The sequence below is a fragment of the Ranitomeya variabilis genome, chromosome 2 (assembly GCF_051348905.1).
Source record: "Ranitomeya variabilis isolate aRanVar5 chromosome 2, aRanVar5.hap1, whole genome shotgun sequence".
In the NCBI taxonomy this organism is placed as follows: domain Eukaryota; kingdom Metazoa; phylum Chordata; class Amphibia; order Anura; family Dendrobatidae; genus Ranitomeya; species Ranitomeya variabilis.
In genome coordinates this window covers 43,024,227-43,044,933 of record NC_135233.1, presented here as the reverse complement: position 1 = coordinate 43,044,933, position 20,707 = coordinate 43,024,227, and the positions used below count along the sequence as shown (strand labels likewise).

General features: G+C 45.5%; 1 protein-coding gene across 1 annotated transcript in view; it reads right to left on the bottom strand.

The window, feature by feature from the left end:
• Nucleotides 1-20,707, bottom strand: part of TRERF1 (transcriptional regulating factor 1) — a 191,924-nt gene that overhangs the window by 19,583 nt on the left and 151,634 nt on the right. The window contains exon 13 of the mRNA XM_077282342.1: nt 10,126-10,214. Within this exon, the coding sequence (XP_077138457.1) occupies nt 10,126-10,214 (89 nt within the window). The remainder of the gene's footprint in view (nt 1-10,125; nt 10,215-20,707) is intronic.

Genomic DNA, 20,707 nt, shown 5'->3' with positions numbered 1-20,707 from the left:
CAGAATCCACCCCAGGACAGTCAGAAGACTCCACCTGACCCGAGAAAAAACGAGGATGAAAACCAGAATTGCAAAAGAACGGCGAAACCAAAGTAGCAGAACTAGCCCGATTATTAAGGGCAAACTCGGCCAATGGCAAAAAAGTAACCCAATCATCCTGATCAGCAGAAACAAAACATCTCAAATAAGTTTCCAAGGTCTGATTGGTTCGCTCGGTTTGGCCATTCGTCTGAGGGTGGAAAGCCGATGAAAAAGACAAATCAATGCCCATCTTAGCACAGAAGGTCCGCCAAAATCTGGACACAAACTGGGATCCTCTGTCAGACACAATGTTTTCAGGGATGCCGTGCAAACGAACCACATTCTGAAAAAACAGAGGAACCAAATCGGAGGAGGAAGGCAACTTAGGCAAGGGCACCAAATGGACCATTTTAGAAAAACGATCACACACCACCCAGATGACAGACATTTTCTGAGAGACTGGAAGATCTGAAATAAAATCCATGGAAATGTGTGTCCAAGGCCTCTTCGGGACAGGCAAAGGCAAAAGCAACCCACTGGCACGAGAACAGCAAGGCTTAGCCCGAGCACAAACCCCACAGGACTGCACAATGGAACGCACATCCCGCGACAAGGAAGGCCACCAGAAGGACCTAGCCACCAAATCTCTGGTACCAAAAATCCCAGGATGACCTGCTAACACCGAAGAATGAACCTCGGAAATAACTCTGCTGGTCCATCTATCTGGGACAAACAGTCTCTCTGGTGGACAACGGTCAGGTCTATCCGCCTGAAATTCCTGCAGCACTCGTCGCAAATCTGGGGAAATGGCTGACAAAATCACTCCCTCTCTGAGGACACCAGCCGGCTCTGAAACTCCAGAAGAGTCAGGCACAAAACTCCTAGAAAGAGCATCAGCCTTCACGTTCTTCGAACCAGGCAGGTACGAGACCACGAAATCGAAACGGGAGAAAAACAACGACCAACGAGCCTGTCTAGGGTTCAGCCGCTTGGCAGACTCGAGATAAATCAGATTCTTGTGATCAGTCAAGACCACCACACGATGCTTAGCCCCCTCGAGCCAATGTCGCCACTCCTCAAATGCCCACTTCATTGCCAACAACTCCCGATTACCAACATCATAATTCTGCTCCGCAGGCGAAAATTTCCTCGAAAAGAAAGCACAAGGCTTCATCACAGAGCGAACAGAGCTTCTCTGCGACAAAACAGCCCCTGCTCCAATCTCAGAAGCATCAACCTCGACCTGAAAAGGAAGAGAGATATCTGGCTGACATAAGACTGGAGCCGAAGAAAACCGGCGCTTCAGCTCCCGAAAGGCCTCCACGGCCGCAGGAGACCAATTAGTCACATCAGAACCCTTCTTGGTCAAATCCGTCAAGGGCTTAACCACGCTAGAAAAATTAGCGATGAAGCGACGGTAAAAATTAGCAAAACCCAAGAACTTCTGAAGACTCTTAACAGATGAAGGCTGAGTCCAGTCATGAATAGCCTGGACCTTGACTGGGTCCATCTCAATAGTAGAAGGAGAAAAAATAAACCCCAAAAAGGAAACCTTCTGGACTCCGAAGAGACATTTTGAGCCCTTCACAAATAAGGCATTGGCACGCAGGACCTGAAATACCATCCTGACCTGCTTCACATGGGACTCCCAATCATCAGAAAAGACCAAAATGTCATCCAGATACACAATCATAAATTTATCCAGATATTCTCGGAAGATGTCATGCATGAAGGACTGAAACACAGAAGGAGCATTAGACAGTCCAAAAGGAATCACCAAGTACTCAAAATGGCCTTCGGGCGTATTAAATGCAGTTTTCCATTCATCACCCTGCTTAATACGCACAAGGTTATACGCACCACGAAGATCTATCTTGGTGAACCAACTGGACCCCTTAATCCGAGCAAACAGATCAGACAATAATGGCAAAGGATACTGAAATTTGACCGTGATTTTATTTAGAAGGCGATAATCTATACAAGGTCTCAGAGAACCATCCTTCTTGGCCACAAAAAAGAATCCTGCACCAAGAGGGGAGGAGGACGGGCGAATATGTCCCTTCTCCAAAGACTCCTTTATATAACTCCGCATAGCGGCATGCTCTGGCACAGACAAATTAAAAAGTCGTCCCTTAGGGAACTTACTACCAGGAATCAAATTTATAGCACAATCACAATCCCTATGAGGAGGTAGGGCACTGGATCTGGGCTCATCAAATACATCCTGGTAGTCCGACAAAAACTCAGGGAATTCAGAAGGAGTGGAAGAAGCAATCGACACCAAAGGTGCATCGCCATGAACTCCCTGGCAACCCCAACTTGACACAGACATAGCTTTCCAATCCAGGACTGGATTGTGAGTCTGCAACCATGGCAGACCCAACACGACAACATCATGCAAATTATGCAGCACAAGAAAGCGAATCACCTCCTGATGTACAGGAGTCATGCACATGGTCACTTGAGTCCAGTACTGAGGTTTATTCTTAGCCAATGGTGTAGCATCAATTCCCCTTAGTGGAATAGGGATTTTTAAAGGCTCCAAAATAAAACCACAGCGCCTGGCAAATGACAAATCCATCAGATTCAGGGCAGCACCTGAATCCACAAAAGCCATAACGAGTAGGATGACAGAGAGCAAATTAAAGTAACAGACAAAATGAATTTAGGCTGTATAGTACCCACGGTGACAGACTCAGCGATTTTTTTTTTAAGCGCTTAGAGCATGCTGAGATAACATGAGCAGAATCACCACAGTAAAAGCACAACCCATTTTGACGTCTATGATTTTGCCGTTCAATTCTGGTCAGAATTCTGTCACATTGCATAGACTCAGGTTTCTGTTCAGAAAACACCGCCAGATGGTGCGCAGGTTTGCGCTCCCGCAAACGCTGATCAATCTGAATGGCCAAAGCCATTGACTCATTCAGACCTGCAGGCGTGGGGAATCCCACCATGATATTCTTAATGGTTTCAGAAAGACCTTTTCTGAAATTTGCAGCCAAAGCACATTCATTCCATTGAGTAAGCACCGACCATTTCCTAAATGTTTGACAATACACCTCAGCTTCATCCTGCCCCTGAGAAAGAGCCAGTAAAGCCTTTTCTGCCTGGTTCTCAAGATTAGGTTCCTCATAAAGCACTCCAAGCGCCAGAAAAAACGCATCCACATTCAGCAATGCAGGGTCTCCTGGCGCCAGGGAGAATGCCCAATCTTGAGAGTCACCACGTAATAAGGAGATAATTATTTTAACTTGCTGAGCGGAATCACCAGAGGAACAAGGTCTCAAAGAAAGAAATAATTTACAATTATTCTTAAAATTCAGAAACCTAGATCTATCTCCAGAGAATAACTCAGGAATGGGAATTTTTGGCTCTGACATAGGACTGTGAACAACAAAATCCTGAATGCTTTGAACCCTTGCAGCAAGATGATCCATACTAGAAGTCAGACTCTGAATATCCATGTCTGCAGCTGAACTCAGAGCCACCCAGAGATTAAGGGGAAGAGAGAAGCTGGACAAACTGCAGCAAAGGAAAAAAAAAATGCACTCCGGACTTCTCCTATCCCGCTTCTGCGATGCATTAAACACTTTTTGGCCTGCTGTACTGTTATGATCCTTAGTGGCTGAGGATCACAGATCTGACCAGCTAAGTAACTGAACATATGACGAGCTCTAGGGAGGTGGTAACTGGACTGACCGCAATCCTGATCCTATCCAATACACACTAAAAGTAGCTGAGGAACGTTACCTGAAATCCTAGACGTCTCGTCACGGCCTGAGAAACTAACTACCCCTAAAAAGAGAAAGCAAAGACCTCACTTGCCTCAGAGAAAATACCCCAAAGATATAGAAAGCCCCCCCACAAATAATAACGGTGAGATAAGGGGAAAATACGAACGTAGAAATGAAACAGATTTAGCAAATGAGGCCCGCTAATCACTAGATAGCAGAAGATAGGAAACTGTGCGGTCAGTAAAAAACCCTATCCAAAATATCCACGCTGAGAGTTCAAGAACCCCCGCACCAACTAACGGTGTGAGGGGAGAAACTCAGCCCCCTAGAGCTACCAGCAAGCAAGGAAATCACATATTAGCAAGCTGGACAGAACTCATCATAAACAAGAAACACATTAAACACAGATGAGCAAAAAATGAACAAACGGAAACTTAGCTTCTCTTGGAGAGACTGGAACGAATGTAGACAGGGGAAATCAGAATAGCACTGAATACATTGACAGCAGGCAACAACTGATGGTCCAGGTGAGCTAAATAGGAAACCACCTAGCAGATAACGAGACAGCTGATCCCAGCCACAGACCTGCAGAATGACAAAAAGAGCCACCAGAGGGAGCCCAAAGACAGAACTCACTCAGTACCACTTGTGACCACAAGAGGGAGCCCAAAAACAGAGTTCACAACAGTAGGGGGCTGGTCTTTGCCTCTCTACAGGAATTAGGGGCTGGTCTTTGCCACTCTACAGGAAGTTGGGGGGCAATAAGTTCAGAGCAAGCAAACCATTGGATAATAGCTAGAGAACAGCAAGCTGGGATGTGAGGGATAGGAAGTTACAGCACCTATAGTTCTGAAAAAATGCTAATGGAAAGCAATCACCTACTAAAAAACCGAGGATGGGAAACTACAGATTATAAAAATTGGGACAGTTCCTCGACATTGGTATGTGCACCAAGCGGTTTTACATGGCTGTGAGGGTGAGAGCAGCAAGATCACACTTTACTACAGGTTTTGTGTGAAAGAACGAGTACGCTGTGAACTTTATTATTGTACTGTGCACGAGGTAAAAGTTCCCCATCAGTAGTTGCTATTTTCTCATGCTCATCCCATGCACATCACAACACTTGTTCCCGGATTTTGTCGACAGGAAATGAGACTGATGGCCATCTCTGCACCGGGGATGAACTCAGCATTTATCAAAGCACTTTATCCTTGTGTCGGTCAGGCCTGGCGCAGAGCTATCACCTATACATGCGGGGCTATCTAATGTCATGCCATCCTTGTGAACTTTGCACATGCAGCCCACTGGGTTCTGAACCTGCTGCTATGTTGCTTATATCAATAACAAATATTATAATGTAAAATTGGTTTATTCTGACATTAATGGGATCTGATAAGTGACAGGTTATCATATAATCTGGAATATCAAATGGGTATATGAAAAGCAGAAAAAAGCAATGCTGTAGTGCGCACTTTATGTACTATTTGCACTGGAATATCAAATGATCATAGGACGGTATGCAATACAACCACATAAAGACCCCCCACAAAAAAAAATCAGGAACAGGTACAAGCTTTTTGGAGGTGCTTTCTCTGTATTTTACAAAAAAAAGTAAATAAACTTTGGGCTCAATTCATCATTTGCCTTTTTTTTTTCTTTAAGTCGCTTTTTTTTGCAGTGTTATTCGTTGGCTTTTTTTTGTGTGCCAAGTTCTTATTTATATTTATGAATTTTGCGCTGTTTATTTTTGTCTCTACTCTTTTTTTTCTGCCTTATTGGAGCAAAAAGTTGCACCCCACCCAAAAAAAAATAATTTCAGGCCTACATAAAATAATTGCAGTGCAGGGGTGGGGACTGGAAAACATTTCTATTTTTAAAAAGTCGCAAGTTAGCCCCTCCTCAGCAGGGTACTTTTACCAACAAGCTCTAAGTTAATCAGTAAGTGAGAGAGCAGTAGGAGAAGCCACCATAAAGCAACCTTAAACCGGCTCAATAGAGGTACAAACAATGGAGGATGCTATGTCTCTCAATGAAGACTCCAAGAAAGAGATTTTAAAGTGAGTAAACAAAATCCTCTTTTCTCTATTGCTTCATTGAGGGACACAGGTGTCTATGGGACGTCCAAAAGAAGTCTCAAGGGAGGGAACAGAGGAAAACACCCAGATCAAGTCGGGTGACGGACAACCGCTGCCTGCAGAACCTTCTTGTCTAGGCATGCATCAGCCGAGGCTTAGGTGTGCACCCTGTAGAATTTGGAAAAGGTATGAAGGGAAGACCAGGTAGCGGCCTTGCAGATCTGGTGTCGCAGAGGCCTGGTTGTGAATGGCCCAGGAAGCCCTCACTTCGGGTGGGGGTGGTCTACTCTTGACTCGATATGGCTTCAGTATGGCAGAGCAGATCCAGCAAGTGGACACGGAGGCAGAAAGTCCCCTGTAAAGACTGGAATCAGGAATCACAAACAAGAAATCTGAGCCTCTGAAGGATGCTGTTCTTGACAGGTACAGACGTAAAGCCTTAACATGATCCACTTTGTGGACGGATTGTTCCAGAGGATGGAATGGGGACAGACAGAAAGATGGAAGGACAATGTCCTTGTTGAGATGGAATGGAAAAACCACCTTGGAAGGAAGGAACTAGTAGTAGAACCACCTTGTCCTGGTGGAGGACAAGAAAAAAGGAGCTGCACAATAGGGCCTGTAGTTCTGAGACCCGCCTGATAGAGGTGATCGCAACCAGGAACAAAAGAGAGGGCGATTTCTCAAATGGGTTCGAAGGGAGGTCCCTGAAGGACACCCAAGACTTGGTCTACGGGGGAATGATATGGAGGAACCAAGTGATCTTTGTAAAGAGCTCCTGACCAGGGGATGGGAGGCCAAGTTTTGTTGGAACGGGATTGAGAGTGAGGAGACCTGATCATTGAGGGTACTGAGAGCCCACCCAGACTCTAAGCTCGACTATAAGAAGGTCACAGGAGAGAAGGGAGAGAAAAAAAAACATGGGGGCTGTCTTCTTGTCCTCACACCAGCGAAAAAAGGCTTTTCTAGTAAAATGATGAATGCGAGAGGACGAGGATTTTCTCATCTTGATCATAGTCTGGATGACCTGAGAAGAGAATCCTACCTCTCTCAAGACTGTGGCTTCAACAGCCATGCCGTTAAATTGAGATTGAGAATTCTAGTCTAGTGGAAGTGGGGAGGCTGAGAGAGTAGGTCTGGGTGATACAGGAGTTTCCAGGGGACGACTTTGAGCAGGTTGACTAACTCTGCATACCAGACTTTTCTGGGCCAGTAGAGAACCACAAGGATGAATGCTACCCCTTAAACTTTGGTCTTCTTGATGAGTCTGGCAGAATGTGGAGTTAAGCATCTTGAATGTCCACAGAGCAGAGGAATTCATTGGTTTCCATAGTGGCAATCACCACGCGGAGGGACTCCATTCTGAAGTGACAGAGACGATCCCGGTTTAAGAGCTTGAGGTCCAAGATTGGACAGAGCCGTCCTTCTTTGTGACCACGAAAAAGTTTGAATAGAGACTTGAGAAGCGCTCTTAAGTGACGCCTGCCCAAAGGAGGGAAGAGATGGCCTGACAGAATCCGGGAACCTGGGAAAGCACTCTTGGAGGTCAGGACTTGAAGAAATGACGACGGGGAAGAGAAGGAAATTCTATTTTGTAACTGATGGATATGGTCTCCTTGACCCAGGCGTTGTTGACTATGGAATCAAGCATCAGGAAAAGGAGGCAGCCACCCACCCTGAAAGGTATCCTGGGTGGAGGCAACCCATCATGTGCAAGAAAATCTGTTAGACCTGGACTTTGACAACTTGTCGGCCCCGTGGATGCCAGGGGACGGGACAAGCTTAAAGGATGGCCTCCATTTTTCCCGTTGGACTGGGGACCAGTCTTATCGGGAGGAGTTCTCAGGAGGTAAAAAATTGCCAAGAGGGCATCTCCTGGTGTGGGGACACTTGGGCTTTCGCTGGTGAAGAGACATGCTCCTATGCCAGGGGTGCCAGAGATGAGCTGATCCAGCTTAGTTTCATAAAGAATAGACACCTTGAAAGGAAGTGAGAGACTTCATAGCTGCTGTGTCCGTGTTCCAACCCTTAAGCCAGAGGATTCTGTGGATAGCTTCAATGTTTCGGGCCACAAGAGCAGAAAAACTGGCAGCTTCTAAAGACGCAGACAGTAAGTACTTTTCAGCGTAAGCAATCTGGTCCGCGAGATAAGCAAGCTCATCAGACGAGGCTCCAGATAGGATGCCATTTTGAAGGATTTTTGCCCAGGCGGAGACCAACGTGGCTACCCACATGAAGCCAAAGGCAGGGCAGAGGGATAAGCCCACAGCCGCAAAGGCGGACTTTGTTAGGGCTTCGATGTGCCCATCGAGGTCGAGCCCAGAATGATTGTATATTTCCTAACGCTTCTTACCCTGAAGCGCTTTTATGGGTGCTCCCATTCCTTTGAGAATATTCCATCAAACTCCTTTTGAAGGAGACTGAGTACTCAGAGGCCATACTGGAGCATGTGGAAGGCGAGGGGGATCCAGACAAGGAGCTGAAATGTGCCCGCTTCTTGGACCTTGTACGTGATCTTCCATGCTGGGGCAAGTAACTAGGTGTGTGCAATTCATCCCAGGAAACGATTGGAGGACCAGTGGAGGCTGGATGTTTAGACAGACACTCTGGAAACTGTACCAAGGACTAGGACAACTTGGTTAGGTCCCCTACTGTTTGGGATAGAGCAGCAGCACACTCAGGGGGGAGAGGTGCGCTCTTATCCCCACTGGCGGGGTGCTTCTGTGAGGCCTGCATAGTGGGAGTGATGCAGTCAGAGCAGAGTGTCAAAACCTGACCTGTGGGCAATTTCTTCTTGCAAGAAGAACGGGTGTAGTGAAAGATAATGGGGAAAGGGCGTAAGCGAGACTCCCTGGAATTATGCATAGGGAGGTGGACTGCAGAAAACTGCTGTGCCTGAGCTAGAAAGAAAACACAGCCTGGCCAAAGTCTACCCATTCTTGAGAAGACGTCTCCAATCTGAGCAGGAGATCTGTGGATCAGCGTGGAGCCACGACTAGGAGCTCCAGTGACGGCAGGGAAAAAGCCACCAGAAAGAGAAAGGGGCGGAGGCGAGAGAGGAGCCTAGAGCCCATGCTGAAGAATCAACAAGGGGCACTGCAATAGGAGGAAAATTGGGGGGAAACCCTTGCTATGCTGATTGGTTGGGGCATATGAGGGGGGTGTGGTCAGCCAGTGAAGAAGGCCTCGGGAAAGCCGGGGACTAAATTTTAGATGAAAACTACTCTTGGAGGGCCGGAGCTGAGATAGGCATTGTGCACCCCCTGGAGATTCCTGTCCTGGAACCCCCGCCGCCAAGAAACTGTGGAAGGCATTGATACCTGGTCCGGATGTGGTCCCGACTACTTCTTCACAGTCCAGAAGACGTCATTAGGAGCCCTGGTTGAGGGGATCACTGGGATTGGTACCTCTTCTTTCTCGCACTTTTGCCGTCACGGACAGCGCAGAAGACGGTATCAGATGCTCCGAATGGAGTGGGGCGGGGTCAGTGGGAAACAAAATTTGTCTTTCTCCTGGCACTGTCTCAATAGAGAAGTGGGCTGGGGGTGGCAAGGACAGTCTGTCATGGCAGCCCTGAGACACTCTTGCTGTTTTAAGGGGGTACGGTCTTGCCTCGCAGACCAGAGAGGGTACGAATCAGACCACAATGTTCTCTCAGTCTTATATGTGGGAAGACAGAGTGAGCGGTTACACCCTTTTGCCCGCAGTAGAAGAATCTGAAAAACAAAGGAAAAAGATTAATAAAACACAAAAGGAAACCTATGGTAGAAATGGTTCTGGGAGCAGACCGTGTCTGCCTCCTACTGACACTAAGCTAAAACTGATTAGCTTCATGCCAGTCGGGGAGTGGTGTACCCTGCTGAGGAGGAGATAACTTTTTTCCTAGTGTCAGCCTTCTAGCAACAGTAGCATACACTCATGGTCTACCGAGTCCCCCAATGAAGCGGTAGAGAAAAATGTATGACCCGCCTGGCTTCCATCACTTATACAGGAGGACAGCAGCAGCAGGGTTTGTTTCTCCTGCACACCCAGGACATTCCCGCTTCTGTTCTTCTCTTTCAGGGACAGATTTATATTAGGTAGTTTCCAATAATACACAAGTAAAAGTCCACGAAAAATAAAACCTATATTATAAATATAAAACTGCACAGCCCTCGATAGCTGTGGCTTTATACACTCGCTGTTTTCCTTGGCAAGTTATCTCCAATTTTGGATTATCAGTATTTCAGTTGACCATTCGCTGGATTGTTGGAATTTTACTATTTTTTTATACAAGAAAAGGAAGAATTTACCATTTTCTGCACATGGTAGAAATCTTTATTGCAGGTGTTTAATGCTTTGTTAAAACTCTTCTTCTCGTTGTTGGTCCAGTGGTCTGATCCTGAAAAAAAGGAAAGAATAGAGAGTCAGTCGGAGGCTCAAGACATGGCAAGATGATGGTGTGACCGTAACGTAATGGGTACCAACAAGTAGCTCTGCGCCTGTCATGGGGGTACTTCACATCCAGCCCCCAATACTGACAGGTCTCTACCTATCTGTATGTACAGGGAGAACCTGTCGGTGTAGTGCAGCGTGGTGGTGAGAAGCTGACGGGCACCGGCCTCAGACTAGTCATCCGAGACACATAGTCCACAAACATGGCTGCAATAGTGCATTCAGTGGCTGATTCATGCTGCCTGGGGTTTGGGCATCCTGAATCTCATGACTTATTCTTTTTGAGAGGAGTTTACATAGTTGGAACCCGTGTTTACGTTTTGGCATCATGATGTTCTTCCATCCGGGTGTACCAGACTATGATAAAATACTAATGACTATCTACATCTAGATAGGGTTCTGTTACCACCGTGGTGCAATGGATCCACTGTGACACCGATAATGAAAGGCTTTATTATGAGGCAGACTGCCTACATCACTGGGGACTTGTATCACAGAGGATCAGTAGGACCTGCTCACACGGTGATAAGTAATGGGAAGGATGTGCTCCTCGGTGTCAGTGCACGGTCACTGAAAAATGCTCCGGCTGCCATCACCTTAGCATTGATCTCTGTGTCTTTTGCATAGAAAAAAATACATTTTTTTAATGTAATGCAAACTGGAGTGAGGATCCAAAAAATACAGAAAGTGTAAAACTGAAAACAATGTATGCACATTGATAGAATGTTATGTAAAAGAAACAAAAAAGAGTAAAGTGTATAGAAAAACAAATGCAAATTGCTGATCGGTCATCATTATTATTGAAGTAGATGAACGTTGTACATCATGTGTCCGGCTAGGTTCATGAATACATTGGGGACTTCTGTCTAAAGCCCCAAAATCGGGACCCAGAAGTGCCCCTAACGGACTTCATTTACCATAACATGCATCGTTAGATTCTTTTTGATCTGGATTTCCATCTTTTAAGTCAGATGCACATTACATTGCTTTTGTAGTAACTGAAAACAAGATTTTTTTTTTAATACTTTAAGTTTTTTGAAGCAAACTTGCATGGTGGTGCTGATGTTGTGTACATTTCTGAGCAGCAGATTCACAATGTGCAAAGGTATCAACTTTCATAATTATATGGGTATAAGGGTTTAGTTGAAAGTGAAAAAATTGACCCATTTTCCATATGGAATGCTGCCTGGAATTTCGGGACAAAGACGAGTCCTAAGTTGCAGGTTTTGGACTCGATCTGAAAAGTGATGGCAGATCTGAATCCAGTTTTTTCAGAGCGTCATGAACACGGGGTGAAACGTAGTGAGAAACCAGGAGATTATCTGCACAAATAGAGTATTGGCAGAAGATTTTTCTCTGTGTTAGTGTTTTTGCCCTATTTTTTAAATAAGTTTTTTACTTGCATTTTTTCCCCCAATTTGCCGAAAAAGGCTGACCCTGGGGGAGCAAAACAATAACTTCTGCCCAAGTTTATACCTCCTCTTACCAATCATGGAGGATATTTGTGTTGGAAAATATCATTACTCTGTGGAGAAGAATGGGGAATGAGGATACAATCCATCACTGAAGACCTATTAGTAAGTGATTTACTAATCTCTTCTGCTTTATGTGGTTATTATGTGATTTCCCTCTGGAAACATTCATTCTGCAGGTTTCTTGTGGTATTGGGTGACATCTTTGTGGTGGAAATGTTACGGCATAGTCATAGGTTTGTGGTCAGTCAGATTGGCGTGGGTTGCCTGATATAATAAAGTTATAAACCCACAACTGAACCCTGTATTTAGAACGGATGGCTGCCAGATAATGATGCTGGTAATAGGTGTACAGAAAACAATAAACCATAAAAATAAGTAATCCAGTTTATATCACTATTTAGTTATTGTCTATGTAAGACACAGAACCACATTATTTCTAAAACACCGTCAGGGATTAAAGACGATTTTTACACTTTTGGATCGACACCAAATCTGATGGGCAGAAGAATGCTACACACCTACTCTGTGCTCGCAAGTGCCATAGCCTCAATTGATGTGGATGACGTCTCTTATACCATCCGCGTAGACTGTTCAACTCTCGTGCCTGTGCAAGCCTTGTTCCCTAGCAAGAAGGCCTCGTTCCCCCAGCAAGAAGGCCTCGTTCCCCCAGCAAGAAGGCCTCGTTCCCCCAGCAAGAAGGCCTCGTTCCCCCAGCAAGAAGGCCTCGTTCCCCCAGCAAGAAGGCCTCGTTCCCCCAGCAAGAAGACCTCGTTCCCCCAGCAAGAAGGCCTCGTTCCCCCAGTAAGAAGGCCTCGTTCCCCCAGCAAGAAGGCCTCGTTCCCCCAGCAAGAAGGCCTCGTTCCCCCAGCAAGAAGGCCTCATTCCCCCAGCAAGAAGGCCTCGTTCCCCCAGCGAACAGGCGTTGTTCCTCTGGTGCGCAAGCCTCATTCCCCCTGCACTTCATCCTCGTTCTTCCAGATTGCGGGCCTCGTTCTCCAAGCTCGCAGGCCTCGTTCCTGCCATCCGCACAGACGATTCGACTCTCGTGGCAGCTCAGGCCTCGTTCCACTAGAACGCAGGCCCTCGTTCCCCCAGCACCCAAGCCTCGTTCCCTTACCGTGCAAAAAACCCTGTGATGATTGTATTTTTGATCATTCTGTCCGCAAACGGTTAGGTCGGCATAAGTGAATGGTCCATTAAAAGGGTGCTGACGCACTGGTATACAGTCAATTATTGCTCAATCATGGGCTGAAAGTTTACAGATATTTGATAGACGCCATGTATTAAATGCATTCAGTCATAGCTGTAGTTTTCTGCATGGTACTACTATTAAGATGTGTTCTTACAAAATCTGACCTTCTTAGTACTGGTTGGACAATATCGGACTACGTAGAAATACACCATACTGACAGTGAAAATGGTAAAACCCAATTTTAACGTCTTCACGCCGTGGCCATTTTCAGTTTCTTTCGTTTTCGTTTTTTCCTCCCCTCTTTCCAAGGGCCATAACTTTTTTTTACTTTTCCGTCAATACAGCCATATCAGGACTTTTTTTTTTTTTTTTTGAAGGACGAGTTGTACTTTTGAATGACACCATTCATTTTGATCATATGATACACTGGAAACCATGGAAAAAAAATTTCAGCTAAGCGTTAAAAAAAGAAAAAAAAGTGTAATTTCACAATTGTTTTGGGGGTTTTTGCTTACCATGTTCACTATCAGGCAAAAGTGACTTGGCAATACGATTCTCCAGGTCAGTACAAGATAACAAACATGTATAGTTTTTTTTATCGAAGTGGTGACAAAAAATTTGGAAATACGTTAAACCCTCCCCCCCCACTTTTTTGCGTCACTATTTTTGGAGACCTGTATGTGAGCACACAACATTGTATCTTAATTAACCAGACATCCATTTTTACCAAGCCAGAAAGAATAGACTGTTATCTATATGTTGACTTTTGAATTTATGTGTTTCTTTCTGATTGGTCAAGAAAAGAGACTTTTGCTTGTGTAAGCCTGTAATATTGTTTTGTAAGTTGACATTTGATGTAATCTACTGTGCTCTTATCCTGGATGACTAGTAATGTTTGCTGATATGCTAATTATACCTTGTCTATGCCAGGCAGTTTGTTGGCATTCAAAACAGAGGAGAAAAATGTATGCAAATAGATTACACAAATCAAACAATATGAGTTGATCTGATCAGCATTACCTGTAAATACTGAATGAAGGACACTTGTTTATTATAAAAAGAGGTTATATGCCTCTGTACAGAGAGAGTCAGAAATCCAGCCAAGACATTCAGACATCCAAAGGATCAGAGATAGGACAGAAGCTAAGACATCATGGCTCCATCATGAGGGACATAGATTTATCATTCTACAGGATGCCAGCTTAGGGGACCTCGGCCCCAGCTGGAAGAATACAGATCTGCTCCATTGACTATTGTGAATCCATGGATACGTTTGGAGAAAGGCAGGATTGGGACCCGCCGGTCGCCTGGCTCCATGGAGATGTCCGGAGAAGCCAGGTTGTGACCCTCCAGTCAACTGGCCTTGTACCTGAATGGGCTGTCATCTTTCTAAGCTTGTAGTTACCTTGTCTCTGTGCATGCAACAGGTGGGCTAGTCGGCCCTGGAAGAAGCAGCCAGGTCGTGACCCTCTGGTCAACTGGCCCTTGTACCTGAATGGAGTGTCAATTCCTACACTTGTCGTTACCTCCTCTCTGTGCGTGCTACAGGTGGCGAAATCGTCCCTGGGAGATCTGAAGTAACAGCTGCTATTATTCCGGCGAGTGTTGTGAATTCCGTTCTTGGGCTCCCTCCTGTGGTTGTGAATGGTACTTTTGTGAGTTCTGCCCTTGGGCTCCCTCTGGTGGTTTTGAGTGGAACTGCTGCTCCTTGAGTTTAGCTGTAGCAGCTGCTTTCACTGATCATCTCTCCTGGCTTTGCTATTTAACCTGGCTCTGGTCTTCAGTTCATGCCAGCTGTCAATGTTCTGGGTTGGATTCTGATCTCTCCTTGGATTTCTCTGATGGCCTGTCCATTTCAGCAAAAGATAAGTTCTTGCTAGTTCTTGTTGTCCATTTGCTGTGGACTTTATTGCTCAGCTCATGTTATGTTTCTTTTTGTCCAGCTTGTCATTATGATATATTCAGGCTAGCTGGAAGCTCTGGGGAAGCAGATTTGCCCTCCACACCGTGAGTCCGTGTGGAGATCATTTTTGTAAACTCTGCGTGGATTTTTAGTTTTTAATACTGACCGCACAGTATCCTTTCCTATTCTGTCTATCTAGATTAGTTTTGGCCTCCTTTGCTAAAATCTGTTTTTATTTCTGTGTATGTTATTTCCCTCTCCACTCACAGTCAATATTTGTGGGGGGCTATCTTTCCTTTTGGGAATTTCTCTGAGGCAAGATAGCTTTCTGTTTCCATCTTTAGGGGTAGTTAGTTCTCAGGCTGTGACGAGGTGTCTAGGGAGAGACAGGAACACTCCACGGCTATTTCTAGTGTTGGTGTTAGGATTAGGAACTGCGGTCAGTAAAGATACCACCTCCTCAGAGCTTGTCCCATGTTGTTCTTTAACCACCAGGTCATATCAGTGTTGCTCCTTAACCACCAGGTCATAACAGTACAGCTGGCCTGCAATGTGTTGAATGCATCTCAAAAGAGGGAAAAAAAAGTTCTGAGCCATTTTTTTTTTCTTTTCCTTTGTAGCCTGTTTTGTCTTTTTTTTCCCCTTAATCTCTGGGTGGTTCAGGATTTCAGTGCTGACATGGAGGTTCAGGGTCTGTCCTTGCGTGTTGATCAACTCGCTGCAAGGGTACAGAGTATCCAAGATTATGTTGTTCACACTCCGGTTTTAGAGCCTAGAATTCCTATTCCTGATTTGTTTTCTGGGGATAGATCTAAATTTTTGAACTTTAAAAATAACTGCAGATTGTTTTTTGCTCTGAGACCCCGTTCCCCTGGTGACCCCATTCGGCAGGTGAAGATTGTCATTTCTTTGCTGCGTGGAGACCCGCAGGACTGGGCACTCTCCCTTGAGCCAGGGAATCCTGCATTGCTCAATGTAGACGCATTTTTTCAAGCGCTCGGATTGCTGTATGATGAACCTAATTCTGTGGATCAGGCAGAAAAAACCTTGCTGGCTCTGTGTCAGGGTCAGGAAGCGGCAGAAGTATACTGCCAGAAATTTAGAAAGTGGTCTGTGCTCACAAAATGGAATGAGTATGCCCTGGCAGCAATTTTCAGAAAGGGTCTTTCTGAAGCCCTTAAAGATGTTATGGTGGGGTTCCCCACGCCTGCTTGTTTGAACGAATCAATGTCTTTGGCCATTCAGATTGATCGGCGCCTGCGCGAGCGCAAGGTGGTGCACCATATGGCGGTGTCCTCTGGGCAGAGTCCTGAGCCTATGCAATGTGATAGGATTTTGACTAGAGCGGAACAGAGGGGATACAGACGTCAGAATGGGCTGTGTTTTTACTGTGGTGACTCTACTCATGCTATTTCTGATTGTCCTAAGCGTACTAAGAGGGTCGCTAGGTCTGTTACCATTAGTACTGTACAGCCTAAATTTCTCTTGTCTGTTACCCTGATTTGCTCATTGTCGTCCTTTTCTGTTATGGCATTTGTGGATTCAGGCGCTGCCCTGAACTTAATGGACTTAGAATTTGCCAAACGCTGTGGTTTTTCCTTGGAGCCTTTGCGAAGCCCTATTCCCTTAAGGGGAATTGATGCTACGCCATTGGCCAAGAATAAACTTCAGTACTGGACACAGTTGACCATGTACATGGCTCCAGCACATCAGGAAAATATTCGCTTTTTGGTGTTGCATAGTTTGCATGATGTGGTTGTGCTGGGTTTTCCATGGTTACAGGTACATAATCCAGTGCTGGATTGGAAATCTATGTCTGTGACTAGTTGGGGTTGTCAAGGGATACATAGTGAGGTTCCTTTGATGTCAATTTCCTCTTCCCCCTCTTCTGAAGTTCCTGAGTTTTTGTCAGATTTCCAGGATATATTTGATGAGCCCAAGTCCAGTTCCCTACCTCCTCATAGGGAAGGTGATTGTGCTATTAACTTGATTCCTGGCTGTAAGTTCCCTAAGGGTCGACTTTTCAATCTGTCTGTGCCAGAGCATGCCGCTATGTGGAGTTATGTAAAGGAGTCTTTGGAGAAGGGGCATATTCGCCCGTCTTCGTCACCGTTGGGAGCGGGGTTCTTTTTTGTTGCCAAGAAGGATGGCTCCTTGAGGCCCTGTATAGATTATCGCCTTCTCAATAAGATCACGGTCAAATTTCAGTACCCTTTACCTTTGCTTTCTGATTTGTTTGCTCGGATTAAGGGGGCTAGTTGGTTTACCAAGATCGATCTTCGAGGGGCGTATAATCTTGTTCGTATTAAACAGGGTGATGAATGGAAAACAGCATTTAATACACGCGAAGGCCATTTTCAATACCTTGTGATGCCATTCGGGCTCTCTAATGCTCCATCTGTGTTTCAGTCCTTTATGCATGATATCTTCCGGAATTATCTGGATAAATTTATGATTGTATATTTGGATGATATTTTGTTTTTTTCCGATGATTGGGAGTCTTATGTGAAGCAGGTCAGGATGGTATTTCAGATCCTTCGTGCTAATGCATTGTTTGTGAAGGGGTCTAAGTGCCTCTTTGGAGTTCAGAAGGTTTCGTTTTTGGGTTTCATTTTTTCTCCCTCGGCTATTGAGATGGACCCTGTTAAGGTCCAGGCCATTCATGATTGGACTCAACCCACATCTGTGAAGAGCCTTCAGAAATTTTTGGGCTTTGCTAATTTTTATCGCCGCTTCATTGCTAATTTTTCCAGTGTGGTTAATCCTCTGACCGATTTGACGAAGAAAGGCGCTGATGTGATGAATTGGTCCTCTGTGGCTGTTGAGGCCTTTCAGGAGCTTAAACGTTGTTTTACTTCTGCCCCTGTGTTGCGTCAGCCAGATGTTTCTCTCCCTTTTCAGGTTGAGGTTGACGCTTCTGAGATTGGGGCAGGGGCCGTTTTGTCTCAGAGAAGTTCTGATGGCTCTTTGATGAAACCGTGTGCTTTCTTCTCCAGAAAGTTTTCGCCTGCTGAGCGTAATTATGATGTCGGCAATCGGGAGTTGTTGGCTATGAAGTGGGCATTTGAGGAGTGGCGACATTGGCTTGAGGGAGCCAAGCATCGCGTTGTGGTCTTGACCGATCATAAGAATCTGATTTACCTTGAGTCTGCCAAGCGGTTGAATCCTAGACAAGCTCGATGGTCTCTGTTTTTCTCCCGTTTTGATTTTGTGGTCTCGTATCTTCCGGGATCTAAGAATGTGAAGGCTGATGCCCTTTCTAGGAGTTTTTTGCCTGATTCTCCGGGAGTCCTTGAGCATACTGGTATTCTCAAGGAGGGGGTGATTCTTTCTGCCATCTCTCCTGATTTACGGCGGGTGCTTCGGGAGTTTCAGGCGGATAAACCTGACCGCTGTCCAGTGGGGAAACTGTTTGTTCCTGATAGATGGACTAGTAGGGTAATTTCTGAGGTTCATTGTTCAGTATTGGCTGGTCATCCTGGGATTTTTGGTACCAGAGAGTTGGTTGCTAGGTCCTTTTGGTGGCCTTCCTTGTCGCGGGATGTGCGTTCTTTTGTGCAGTCCTGTGGGACTTGTGCCCGGGCCAAGCCTTGCTGTTCCCGTGCTAGTGGGTTGCTTTTGCCTTTGCCGGTCCCTGAGAGGCCCTGGACGCATATTTCCATGGATTTTATTTCTGATCTTCCTGTTTCTCAGAAGATGTCTGTCATCTGGGTGGTTTGTGACCGGTTTTCTAAGATGGTCCATTTGGTACCTTTGCCTAAGTTGCCTTTCCCCTCTGATTTGGTTCCATTATTTTTTCAGCATGTGGTTAGTTTGCATGGCATTCCGGAGAATATTGTGTCTGACAGAGGTTCCCAGTTTGTTTCTAGGTTTTGGCGGGCCTTTTGTGCTAGAATGGGCATTGATTTGTCTTTTTCTTCAGCATTTCATCCTCAGACAAATGGCCAAACTGAGCGAACTAATCAGACCTTGGAAACCTATTTGAGATGCTTTGTGTCTGTTGATAATAATAATAATAATAATCTTTATTTATATAGCGCCAACATATTCCGCAGCGCTTTACAGTTTAACAGTTTCAAACACAACAGTCATAGGTAACAATGTTAACAATACAGCAATAAAGCAAAATAAGACGACCCTGCTCGTGAGAGCTTACAATCTACAATCATCAGGATGATTGGGTGACCTTGCCGTTGGCCGAGTTTGCCCTTAATAATCGGGCTAGTTCGGCTACCTTGGTTTCGCCTTTCTTTTGTAACTTTGGTTTTCATCCTCGTTTTTCTTCAGGGCAGGTTGAGCCTTCTGACTGTCCTGGTGTGGATACTGTGGTGGACAGGTTACAGCAGATTTGGACTCATGTGGTGGACAATTTAACGTTGTCTCAGAAAAAGGCTCAACGTTTTGCTAACCGTCGTCGGTGTGTTGGTCCCCGGCTTCGTGTTGGGGATTTGGTCTGGTTGTCTTCTCGTCATGTTCCTATGAAGGTTTCTGACCCCTAAGTTCAAGCCTCGCTTTATTGGTCCTTATAAGATTTCTGAAATTATCAATCCGGTGTCTTTTCGTTTGGCCCTTCCAGCTTCTTTTTCCATTCATAACGTTTTTCATAGATCTTTGGTGCGGAGATATGTGGTGCCCATGGTTCCCTCCATTGATCCTCCTGCTCTGGTGTTGGTTGGGGGGGAGTTGGAATATGTGGTGGAAAAGATTTTGGATTCTCGTTTTTCGAGGCGGAAGCTTCAGTATCTGGTCAAGTGGAAGGGTTATGGCCAGGAGGATAATTCTTGGGTTATTGCCTCCGATGTCCATGCTGCCGATTTGGTTCGTGCTTTTCACTTGGCTCGTCCTGATCGGCCTGGGGGCTCTGGTGAGGGTTCGGTGACCCCTCCTCAAGGGGGGGGGTACTGTTGTGAATTCCGTTCTTGTGCTCCCTCCTGTGGTTGTGAATGGTACTTTTGTGAGTTCTGCCCTTGGGCTCCCTCTGGTGGTTTCGAGTAGAACTGCTGCTCCTTGAGTTTAGCTGTAGCAGCTGCTTTCACTGATCGTCTCTCCTGGCTTTGCTATTTAACCTGGCTCTGGTCTTCAGTTCATGCCAGCTGTCAATGTTCTGGGTTGGATTCTGATCTCTCCTTGGATTTCTCTGTTGGCCTGTCCATTTCAGCAAAAGATAAGTTCTTGCTAGTTCTTGTTGTCCATTTGCTGTGGACTTTATTGCTCAGCTCATGTTATGTTTCTTTTTGTCCAGCTTGTCATTATGATATATTCAGGCTAGCTGGAAGCTCTGGGGAAGCAGATTTGCCCTCCACACCGTGAGTCGGTGTGGAGATCATTTTTGTAAACTCTGCGTGGATTTTTAGTTTTTAATACTGACCGCACAGTATCCTTTCCTATTCTGCCTATCTAAATTAGTTTTGGCCTCCTTTGCTAAAATCTGTTTTCATTTCTGTGTATGTTATTTCCCTCTCCACTCACAGTCAATATTTGTGGGGGGCTATCTTTCCTTTTAGGAATTTCTCTGAGGCAAGATAGCTTTCTGTTTCCATCTTTAGGGGTAGTTAGTTCTCAGGCTGTGACGAGGTGTCTAGGGAGAGACAGGAACACTCCACGGCTATTTCTAGTGTTGGTGTTAGGATTAGGAACTGCGGTCAGTAAAGATACCACCTCCTCAGAGCTTGTCCCATGTTGTTCTTTAACCACCAGGTCATATCAGTGTTGCTCCTTAACCACCAGGTCATAACAGGCGAGTCAGCGGAAGGGTGAGACTCTGTAATGTGCATCGTCTTGGGTACTGTGCTGGGACTGTTCTATGTGTTATCTACCTGTTTTGTGGTTCAATAAAGTATTGCCACACTGTTTACCCTTATCCTGTGTTG